Raw genomic sequence first — 10,996 nt, 5'->3', positions numbered from 1 at the left:
GTCCATCTTGTCACAGTGGGACTTTCCAGCTCCGGAAACATTTATTTTATACATATATTTCCAACACGTTCTTCTCTATATTCCTGTGGTATTTATTCTGTACTTGCCCTTTTCCTTCAGTTATATTATTCTCTATTTTTAGCTGCAATTTTTGCTTTTTAGGATGTCTATCCTGCAGTACCTTTTTATTTTCTTGACCCTCAGCTAATCTGTGCTTTACTTTTACAGGCTTTCCAGCATCAGATTGACCATACCCCATTTCAGTAAATTGTAACCGTAAATTTCATGATATGCTTCTTGTGCTCTTATATGCATATATTTGTAGAGGAGTTTGTCTCAGTAGTTTTCCACTGTACCAGTCAGGTACTTTCCACTGTGCTAATGGGAGATACTTAACTGTATCACAACTCCTTTTGGGAGTAGGTTTCGGTTGCATTAAATCAGTTTCATTAATATGATTTAAGTGCACCCAACTACTCTGTGCAGTTTCTGTTTTGTATCATGTGCTGATAAACTGTATGACTCTTCCACCCCTCTCTACTCACCGTTTTTAAAAATGTATGAACACAGATACAGTTTACGATTGACCCTTCTTTGCAAAGAATAAATACTTAGACAAGTTTATTTCTCAAGAATCATCATTTTAGTATTATAGACTTCACTGGTATTTTGTATAAGGACTCCATTTTCTACAACCCCTTGGTTTATTGATGGTATCTGATGCGATTTTACATCAATATTTAGGCTATCCCGTTCAGACCAGTATCTTGATGAATAGCAGTTGTGTATTTTCCTGAGCTCATTCTCAGTCTCTTCCACTCACATTCATACAGCAAATGGATTTCCGTCCATTTGTTTTTTCTTAATTTTCTTAATTTGGAGTCAAATTTTACAGATTTTTAAGCGCGCACTTCGTTCGTCTGTCAGAGGAACCGTTGTCCTTCTACATACAAAGATAATCTATGTCCTTTTCCATGTAGAATGACTCAGTCCGAATCCCTTGGCTTCATGAAGTTTACTTTATTTACAAAGCAGTGAACATCAGCGGTCTGCAGAACCCCTTCCTTTTTTGTGAGTCTTAATTCCTTCTTATCCAGTGGGATATGTTTGTTAGCTGCGCAACAGGAAACTTATGTTTGACAACTTAATAGACCATGTGCTTTTAGGAATTCCTGCAGTTAAGATACACACAAGTTCCGAACACATACTGATTATAGTGCTTACATTGTCTGTGCTTTTTAATAGTAGGCTGTACTTAACACACCAGGTGGATAGGTATATGCATTAGGGTTGCAGACATAATTTGTGTTAAAGTAGTAAGTAGAATACACTACACTGATAAAAGATAATACTTTCAAAACATTCAAAAACATGTGTGCATGGACAGTTAAAATATAGAAAAATCTAAAGATCGAAGCGATAACTGCTGTGTCACCAATCACCCACCTGTCCCTTTGGGAGTGACAAACTTGATTTGGATTGGTAGACACTGCCCCCCTTTTCTTATTGATGGAGTCTTGAATGGGTGCTACACTTTTTCCCCTTCCTGCTGGAACCTACAATGAACAATAGCAGGGAACAGATAAAAAATAAAAATAGGATTACACCTGTATCTCAGAAACCAGAAAACCTAATGAAGTTGCATAATGCATTGGCTTACTTGACATGAAACAAACCATATTGGGGACAATTTTAAGTATTACCTTTTGTTGTCTTTGCCATGGTTTATTTTTCTGACCACTTGTAACCTTCACCTCCATAGTATCCTATAGTAAGAATAACGATTAGGAACATGCAGTCTGAGACATTAAAAATAACTTATTAGGGACAATTAAAAGTACATTTAATTCGCAAAAGAACACACTTCGTTTCCTTGGGACGTCACGACTTCTGGCCTTTGTCAACTGTATGGCATCACACTTGGCCTTCTTCATCATGGGGGTTGCAGACTTGTGAGAGTTGTTGCTCAGTATGCGTGCCCCGTCATGGTGGTCATTCCTGGTTCTTAAGTTCTCTTCCGATTTTTTATCTTTCCTGGTTGGAAAATAGCCATTCTTCCAGACTTTGGCCACTTGTTTACTTGCTGATGATTGCATTGGCGATGGGCTTTTTGTGGGAGTGCAAGAACTATTTGGTGTTGAGGGGTTTGTGTAAGAGAGAGAGCGCTGTAGTTTGGATGAAGACGAATGTCTGGGAATAGATGTGCTCTGCTTGGATGCAGGGAGACGAGAGGAGGTGGTGTTTTCTCCAGACAAATCTCTTGAGGAGGAGCTTTGTCTGGCTTCAGAAAGTTTTCCAATTGAAGACATGAAGGAGGTGGATGAGCCTTCCTGCATAGGTAAGGAAAGCTGTCTTCTATACTGTTTTTGTACATTGGCCTGAACATTATTCTTTATTGCATGTTGTCCATCATTTGCAGGTTTTGGTTTGAGCAATTTAAATTCTTTTTCAAGGGAGTAAGTCTTTTTGCTGGATGCTGTGGAGGCCTTCGGGGACAGAGTTCCATCTCTAGGTTCTTTAAAAAGTGTTAATAAGTCTTTATTGGGTTGAGAAGGCTTCACAAAAGCAAGGCGAGGAATCACAGGATTAGAACCTAAAGTTGAGTCGGCCTTCTTGTCCACAGACTGGGACTGCTTCTCTGGTGAATCTTCAAATGACAGTCTGCTTTTTTTAGCCTTTTCGTTAGCATCTCGACAAAGACGGTCGTCAGTTTCAGTTAAACGTCTGTTTTTTGTAGCAAATAATTCATTGCCACAGTCTTCTGATCCTGATGAGTGTATTCTTTTTGTACTTGCCTTCTTTTTGCGGAAATGGCTTTTTTTAACCTCTTTGTCAGAATCATGGAAAACTACTCTTCTTTTTGTGGTTGTTGGTCTGGTGGTCTTGTGTTGGGTATTATGGAGTTTAGACTGGTGCCGGGAATTTGATGTGTCTGCCGAAGACGGTCTGGTTTCTTGATGCTTTTCTTTCGCAATTTCATAATCACTGTCCACAGTTTTATGTGACCGTCTCTTCTGATCACTGTCTGACCCTGAAGACAAAAATCTCTTCCTGCTTGGCTTTTCATCGTCGTTATCGTCATTCTCCGTGTCAGGGTCAATGACTATAATGCTGTTGGTCTTGTGTTGAATATGCGCAGAGGCAGCTTTGGTTTTAAACAGCTCCCCACTCTTTCCTGTACTGCGCGATAGGTTAGAGTATGCATCCAACATCTCTTCTTCAACCGGTGTATCAAAACATTTAGATTGCCGCTTTGTTGCTGGTGATTCTGCAGATGGCAGTCTGTTGATTTTAAACTTTTCTTCAACAGTTCCACACAGACTGTCCACAGTTTTGGGCCAATGTCTCTGTTGACTAGATGGGGAGACACTGTCCTCTGAACTGGAAGAGAACAATCGCTTCCTTTTTGTTTGTTTTTTGCCACTTTCATCCTCGCTTTGGTCACTTTCATCCTCGCTTTGGTCACTTTCATCATCTGAGTCAGAAATAATAATTATATCTTCATTTTTAGGAATATTTAGGCCATTGGTCTTGGGTTGAACATCCTTAGAGCAGCAATCTTTGGCTTCAATCTGTGGACTATGTCTTTGCATACAGCCGGACATGTCCACGGTGCTGGTTTGACCTTGTTGCACATATGTACCCTCATAGCCTTCACTTTCAGACCCAGAATCATCTGAGAGCTTAGGTGCTGCCCTCTTCTTCAACAACTTCCGTGACACTGTCAAATAATTGTTTTCGGTTGCAGATGAGTAATCACAACTGTCTTCAGTGTCACAGCTCTCTACAGACTCTCTCTTGTTCTGAGGTGCAGGTCTTTCTCCCTCAGAGTCCATTTCATGTTTATGTGAGCTCCAGCCTGATGCCTCACATATTTTCTTAGGTCGCATAGCTTCACAAAAACTTGCAGGTGTGTCAAACACCTTCAACGGTGAAGAAACAGAAGCAAGTACTTGTTTTAGAGATTGACAGTGGGTCGGACTTGAGTAACACAGTGTTACAGGGTCACCTGTTTCCCCACCATCGAGCACATTTTTTTCATGCCTATCCTGGTCTTCATCTTCAGATTCAAATGTAAGGTCTGAAATGGTTAAAGGTATGCATAACATATAGTCTTCGTCATCATCATCGTCACAACAAGAGAAAGGACTACATGAGACAGAGTTTGATGGTCTCTCACTGTCCCATTTAGTCACATGTCCAGCGCCTTCATTTTCAAAAGGTGACTGCTCATCAGTGGGTTCACGTACTTGTGTAGATGAAGCCACAGCCATACACTCTGGTGGACTTTCTTCGTCATGCTGAGAGTCTTCTAAACCTGCTAGAAAGCTCAATTCCTCATGCTCTGTGTTTGAGAGTTGGGATTCATCATCTGTAATGTCTTCGTATTGTTTTACAAAGGGTACTTCAGATAGAGGGGCATGACTTTTGACTTCGTTTTCAGAGAGGGCTAGACTTAAATCAGTTTGAGAGAGCACAGAACATGCATTCTTCCTCGCACCTTCGGAACTTCTTAGGTTGCTCAACCCATCACTGTAGTTTGTAGGAATTGATACAACATTATGAATCTGAATTTCATCAACTGATGAATAAATATTGGTGTAATGTTGTTGATCGTCAATGTTTTTCTTTGCATCTTGATTTTCCATGAGTGATGTGGGTTCCAATGTTATGTTTTGGGAAACCACTGAACTTGACCTAGTTTGAAGATCCTCTGAGACATCAGTCATATCTTGCACACTGTCTGACCCTACTGCCTCCACTGGTTTTAGGGCTGCATCTCCTTTCTCAATCACGTGTTTGAGAGCCCAAGAAACACCAGGCACTTGGCCTTCGTCATCCAAATTGTTGTGAATATTTAACCTAAGAGACTTGTATGTATCCTCCGACAAACTGCCGTTGAACATTGAACTGAGTTGCTTCTCAGTCACTTCATCCCAGGTCAATCCAGGCACTGCTTTGGCGACCACTGGCCTCCCATCTTCATTCTTTGTGCAAGTGGCAGAAACTTTAGTCATAATTTGTGGATACTCTGTGGACGCAAAGAGATAAATGTTATCAATATTGCCAGTCCAATATTGTTGCAGTATGACCGTACAATAGTTTTCCCCAGCTCTGCAATGGTCTCTACATTCTCCAAACTATAAATGAGCTCCTTCAGTGCAGTTAACGAATAATGATGAGCGGTCATGCCATTCTGTAAGTACTTACCAAACCATTTACTATAGAAACTGCCATCATTGTTACTGACAAATGTTTTATCTTCAGTCATCTGAATAAACAAGTTTGCAATTGTCCAAGTGTTTGTTTTTTTACTGACAAATCAAAATCTACCGATGAAATCTTCTTAGAGTCTCTAGGAGCACGTTTAGACTTTTCTACAGCAAAGGATAGTGTACCTGTTGAATGTTTCTCTGATGCAGCACACTCACTAGCCTTTGAACCACCCTCTACTGCTGGTCCGACTACAGTAGGGAACTCTTCAATCATCGCATAGTTGAGACTTTGCCTCTCCGCATCTTCTTTGTAAGAGGCAGATGTTGTTGGGCGATGGGCAAAACTGTCAACCTTCTGCATGGAGTCAGACTGCAGCGTGGAGTCCCTGTCCCCGTTATTGGAATGCACATCATTTGTAATAGTCCAAAAATATTTGAGGCTTTTTGCAATAAAGGCATGAATGTCCTCATCTGTAGGTAGTTCAGTTTCTCCAGAGGGAGATGAGACCTGCCGCTGATGGGAGGAAGTTCCTCCCAAATGATCCACGTTTCGTGTTTTAGTCTGTACACAGCTTAGAGAAGCGAGTGAACCTTTGCGGTGTCTTTCATGACGTGACGAAGATGGGGTAGTAAAGGTTTGGGAATCTGACGGATTTTCTTTCACTAAGGCAGACAGCTGTGGGGAAGATGTCTGCCACTTGCCTGCAGTCAAAGGAGAATACTGGTACTGTAAAGGAAATGTCTGTGCTGCAGTATTTGTAGCAGCTGATAAGGCACTATTCGAATGTCTTCGTTGCAATCCAGTATTATTGCTCAAATTTGACCCTTTCAGGAAAGGTCCAAGAACATTGGAACAGTCAACATGTTTTACAGAGTTCTTATTAGACGATGTCCCATTATTATTGCCGTGCTGTGCAGAGACGCATGCTGATGAATTAACATTTCCTTCTCTGCTTATTTTGTTGAATCTCTTCTGTGAAGTACATGCACTATCCCCAGGTATAGTGTCAACTATGCTTGACTGCAAGTTCTGTTGGTGGTGGAGTCCCTGGAAATGTTGCCGTGATTGTGCATTGCCTTGCTGCAACTGAGCTGGGCCGTAAGCCACTCCAGGATATTGAGTGACTACCATGTTATTTTGTTGTCCATTCTCAGAGTGAACCACTGGTTTAGGTTCAACATTGATGTCATGCGGTGATGTCATGAGGCGATGGAAGAGTGCCAACGGAACTCCCGTGTTGGAACGCAGAATAGCCCCGCCTTAGCTGTGTGGACATCCAGATCGCATTGCATGTATAGCAATCTTTCAAGTGATTACTTCAGTTCGCTGAGGTCTAGGAAAAGAAAGGTAAAATTAGTGGTTGGCTGGTGTCACATTCACTACAATATAGGCCTTTTCCACTGAAGGAACCCAACAACCCATAAACTCCCCCTCTTTGATTTCCTGTTTCCAAATGTGGTCGCGCCTCAGAAGGTGGTACTAAATTCAAGTTCCAGGTACTTTGAACAGATCACGTAGGACACGTGTTTAGACATCACAAGGAAGTTTGTTTAACTATGATGATTTTGTTATGATTCAGAATGTGACATGCATTTCACTGCCTTGTTTTCAGTCATTTTTAGCATTGGTATTTTCAAAATCAAAATTTTGTCCACCTCCTACTGCGGGTGGGGTCCATGTAAATCAATTATGGCAGGGGTGTCCAAACTGCATGTGATGGGAATTAAATGGGATAAACTGTGTGGAATTACAACAGATGGGGCTCCAGCTATGACAGACGAGCGCATAGGAATGGCCTCTATGGTACGCGCCAAGGTGCGAGAGAGTGGAGGCTGTTAAAATGCACTGCATCATCCACCAAGAAGCCCTCTGTGCCAAGACAGTCCAGCTTGGCGATGTCAAGAACACTGTTGTGAAGACTGTCAACATAATTCGAGCACGAGGGATAACTTAACCACAGAGCTTTCCTGTCTGATGTCGATGTTGAATACGGGGACGTACTCTACAGTTCTGATGTTTGCTGGCTAAGTCCCAGCTCCGTGCTGCAGCCGTTTTATTCTCCGAGATCAGAAATCAATCTGACCTCTATGGTTGGCAGACATGGCATTTTTAGTTGATCTTACTGGTCATCTCAACACTGAACAAGAGCCGACGGCGCACATGAAAGTATTCTGTGTGAAGCTCCGTCTCTTTGAGACACTACTACGCAACTTCAATGTTGCGCACTTCCCCACGCTGTCCGAAATCAAATGTGCTTTTCCAAAGGCCAACCTTTCTGATAACAAGGGGAAATATGCGTGATCACGCCTCTCATGACAGAATTCAGTCAGCGCTTCCAAAATTGTTCTATCATTGAGAAAGAAATCGAGCTGTTCTAGACTCCCTTCCTGATGGATGCAGAAGAAGTGGAAGAGAGTCTGCAAGTAGAACTTATCTTGTTAACAAGCCCAATAACATATTGAGTCGAATAGTTCATATTGAACAGCCAAATCTGATTTGAATTATAAAAGATTTGGGTAGAGCTCTACGCTCAGCGGGTAATGAGCTCCAGGTCCTGCAGCTGCTGACAGACTCGGCTTCCCCACTTCAGCTTCTCAACCACCTCGTCTTTGGCCGGCCCCACCTGGATCAGCAGGGACTGGCAGAACAAAAACTTTTCCCAAATGCTTTAGTCATAATAATAGTCAAGCCTTCTGCTAATTGTAGCCAAAAGTCTCAAAGCGGCTGCAACCGAACATCGTCTCCATTGCTCTAGTTTAGACTTTGTGAGCGCACCGCACCATGACAGCCAAGGTAAGCAGAAGACTAAACTATTAGCAACATTTCATCTGTACACACGGTAATGACAGTCGCAGTGTGCCATAGTGTTCGGGGTGTGAGGGTGGTAAAACCAAAAATGACGCCATCTTGCTAGGATTTTCAGCCGCAACTGCCCCAAATGCTTTATCCGCACTGTGCAGCTCCTTCAGAGACAGGCTGCTTCACCCACGGTGACACACAGAGAGATACCGTAGGTCCTTTCTTTCTGTAGAGGTCAGACTGTACACTCACCACAGCCCCTGGTAGACCACCACACCAACCATTGTGCAATTATCACTGCCATTCATTTTTTATTATAAATTCCAAATTACCACCACTTTACCTTTTATTTCTGCTACATATTTTAAACAAACATTCATATGTACTTATATTATTATTATTATTTTACTTTCTTGTCTTTGCTGCAACAATGTAAATTGTTACAGCATGGGGTGTTTCAATGAAACACCCCACGGCAGTTTAGGGGGGGGGGGGGTTTGTGGAAATAATCATGCCGTTATAAATTGAGTGGGTTTAATTATACAATACATAAACGGTACATAATAGGATAAAGGCTGTCATGAACTATGTGCGACATTCAAGAGGAAGCAGGAGGAACCTTGAACGAGGTGTGACATTTAAGAGAAAGCGAGTTGTGAAATCTAGATGAACTGACACAGACAGAAGAATAACAAACCATACAGAAGATGAGATATAGACAGATATACACAATCAGAGGTAAACAGCCTAACAGCATGGAAAACTGTAGGCGCCGAGACCCACCTGTTTTTAACCACAGTAAAAAAAATACAGCCTGCCTCGCCTTGAATGTCCACCCCTGAACTGCAGCTTTAATGGCAGAGACTGAACAAGTGTACCCCAGATCTCATCAGCGCTTGGCTTGAACAGATATACTCTGTGGTGTGATCTCCAAAGATCTTTGTGCTAATAAAGTACTTGATAAATCTATTCTCTTCTCAGTAGTCATTATTTTCGCATCAACTTACTTGGCGAAGTTAAGTTAAAAAAAATGTTTTTAATTTAAATTATGCATCTCAAGCTCTTTGAGAGTGATTTACACGGGCATGGACGAGCACCCTGTCATCTTTCAGTGGTTTGGTAAGAAGACTACCAACCCAGCCGAGAAACAAAGAATTATAAGTATGCTTATTGTGCGTTGGTTGCCCACGACGTTTGTAGCACAAGATAGTTCACAATAGTCCGGATATTCAATCGGCGGTAATGAATCTAAATCCTCAATATAATCCGACGGCTTTAGCGCGTACGAGTCACAGCCTCAAATTTGGACTTTTTCTCTGAATCTTGCCTTTGCAGAGGACTCCAGAGAGTCACAATACTTTGAAGAAGTCGGAGTTGTATTGCTGTTGTTCGCTTTAGACGCCATTGTTGATTTGTTATCCAACCAAAATGGCGTCTCACGCATACGTCACACAGTTTTGCCACGTGGTTGCACACTACCTATATGTGCATAATAAAATGTGACCACTAGATAACTTTTTTCCCCAAAACTGCACCAAGTTGCATGACTGCTCTCACTCATAAGTTATCTGGGTTACTGGTCTAATAAAATCCAACTCAAAATGAATTGCAGTATATCCCACTTCATCCAACATTAAAACTAGTGCAAGTTGCACATATTTATAAAAACACACGTAATGTCATATACATTAAAACTTCCACACCGATGACATGATAGGTGATGACACACGTGCGATTGTAAATCATCTTGTAAACAGAAACCAAATAAGAACTGAAGAATGTATTGCTTTGTACTCGAGTAGCCTACATTAATAGAGTAAATGACAATATTGTAAAACACAGAATAAATGGAAAACAGTGAGAAGTAGAGAGAGGATATTCAACCGTAGTTTCATAATAACAAATGTGTGTGAAATAAAAAGGGTTGGATACGCGGGAATTGTGTTGTCTACGTTGTTTTGTCGGTTAAAATTCAACGCTTTTTGCTACTTCCCTAAATGTTGTTTGTAGGGTAGGGCTACACCGTTGGCGAGTCTATAAAAAATAAATAAAAGATGTGCGCCATCTATTTAGGCTCGTGCACAAACAAGTCTTTCGTTGAATTTACTGTTCGGTCATATTTAAGTAAAAGCTTAAACAAATATATAAGGTGCATTAGAAATACAAAAGTGGCCTGTTCTAACGCTCAATGACTTACCGTATCTGCGCATTTCACTTTCATTTTTCAGCACTTCCAAAGCTTCTTCAAAACCGATGCAACGGTCTTTTCATCATATAAAAAGTAATTCCTGACGAGTAAGATCCTCAACTGAAAGAAATCACATGGTAGTCATCCTTAAACGACCCGACCTGGGAAAAGTGGAGGATACATTTACAGTTTTCGGTGTGCGGAGTTCCTCTTGAAAAGGTTTTCTGGTAGTTTCAAAGATCAGTGAGGAAGAGAGGAGCCGACCGGACTATTTATGTGACGTTAAGCGTGAGCTCTGATTGGTGGGCTGACTGATCAAGTTACAGGGGCGTGCCTGCCACACTTTCAATTGTATACAACGCAAAGAGACTCTCGTGCTAGTCTATAGAATGTCTCCCGCATATAATAATAAATAACTATTTTTGGTGATTAATTTTTTTAATTTTTAATTTATTTTATCAACGACTCTACTTATACTACTGTTACTCTATTTTATTCTATTTAATTGTGTACTCGCTACTTTACTTTCTTGTTATTTTGCTGTAACAAGTTAAATTTCCCCGTTGTGGGACTAATAAAGGATTTCTGCTTCTGATTCTGAGGTGAGTGATATTGAGGAACATCTAAGAAATAAATTAAAAATAAAAATAAATGATGATGTTTGTCTTTCTATTCAAATGTCCTCAGATGGAAATGAAGAGAAAAAGTCTAAAGAAAGAAGATTTGAATAGATTTTGAATATAAAATATAACCACATCACACCCGTTCTCCACTCCCTCCACTGGCTTCCTG

The 10,996-nt window shown here is 41.0% G+C and overlaps 1 protein-coding gene across 2 annotated transcripts; it reads right to left on the bottom strand.

The window, feature by feature from the left end:
- Positions 1-1,000: 1,000 nt before the first annotated feature.
- Positions 1,001-10,436, bottom strand: LOC115028453 (uncharacterized). 2 transcript variants are annotated; one of them, XM_029462240.1, is made up of 5 exons: positions 10,214-10,436; positions 5,400-6,550; positions 1,865-5,032; positions 1,704-1,766; positions 1,001-1,556 (listed from the first exon to the last, which is right to left on the bottom strand). In XM_029462240.1, exons 2-4 carry the CDS (start codon positions 6,418-6,420, stop codon positions 1,726-1,728), a joined length of 4,230 nt encoding a protein of 1,409 aa, XP_029318100.1. In that variant the 5' UTR covers positions 6,421-6,550; positions 10,214-10,436; the 3' UTR covers positions 1,001-1,556; positions 1,704-1,725. The 2 variants fall into 2 exon arrangements, with proteins under 2 accessions (XP_029318100.1, XP_029318101.1); XM_029462241.1 differs by lacking the exons at positions 5,400-6,550; positions 10,214-10,436 and having other exon boundaries at positions 1,865-5,339.
- Between the last annotated feature and the right edge of the window lie 560 nt (positions 10,437-10,996).

The sequence above is a fragment of the Cottoperca gobio genome, chromosome 23, assembly GCF_900634415.1.
Source record: "Cottoperca gobio chromosome 23, fCotGob3.1, whole genome shotgun sequence".
Lineage (NCBI taxonomy): Eukaryota > Metazoa > Chordata > Actinopteri > Perciformes > Bovichtidae > Cottoperca > Cottoperca gobio.
This window is presented reverse-complemented; position numbering and strand designations above follow the sequence as displayed.

Coding starts and splice junctions, on each gene's coding strand:
- LOC115028453 (XM_029462240.1), bottom strand. CDS start 6,420: ATGACATCACCGCATGACATCAATGTTGAACCTAAACCAGTGGTTCAC. Junction 5,033..5,399: donor ATCAGAGAAACATTCAACAG/GTACACTATCCT, acceptor TTGCGTCCACAG/AGTATCCACAAATTATGACT. Junction 1,767..1,864: donor TGACGTCCCAAGGAAACGAA/GTGTGTTCTTTT, acceptor TTCTTACTATAG/GATACTATGGAGGTGAAGGT.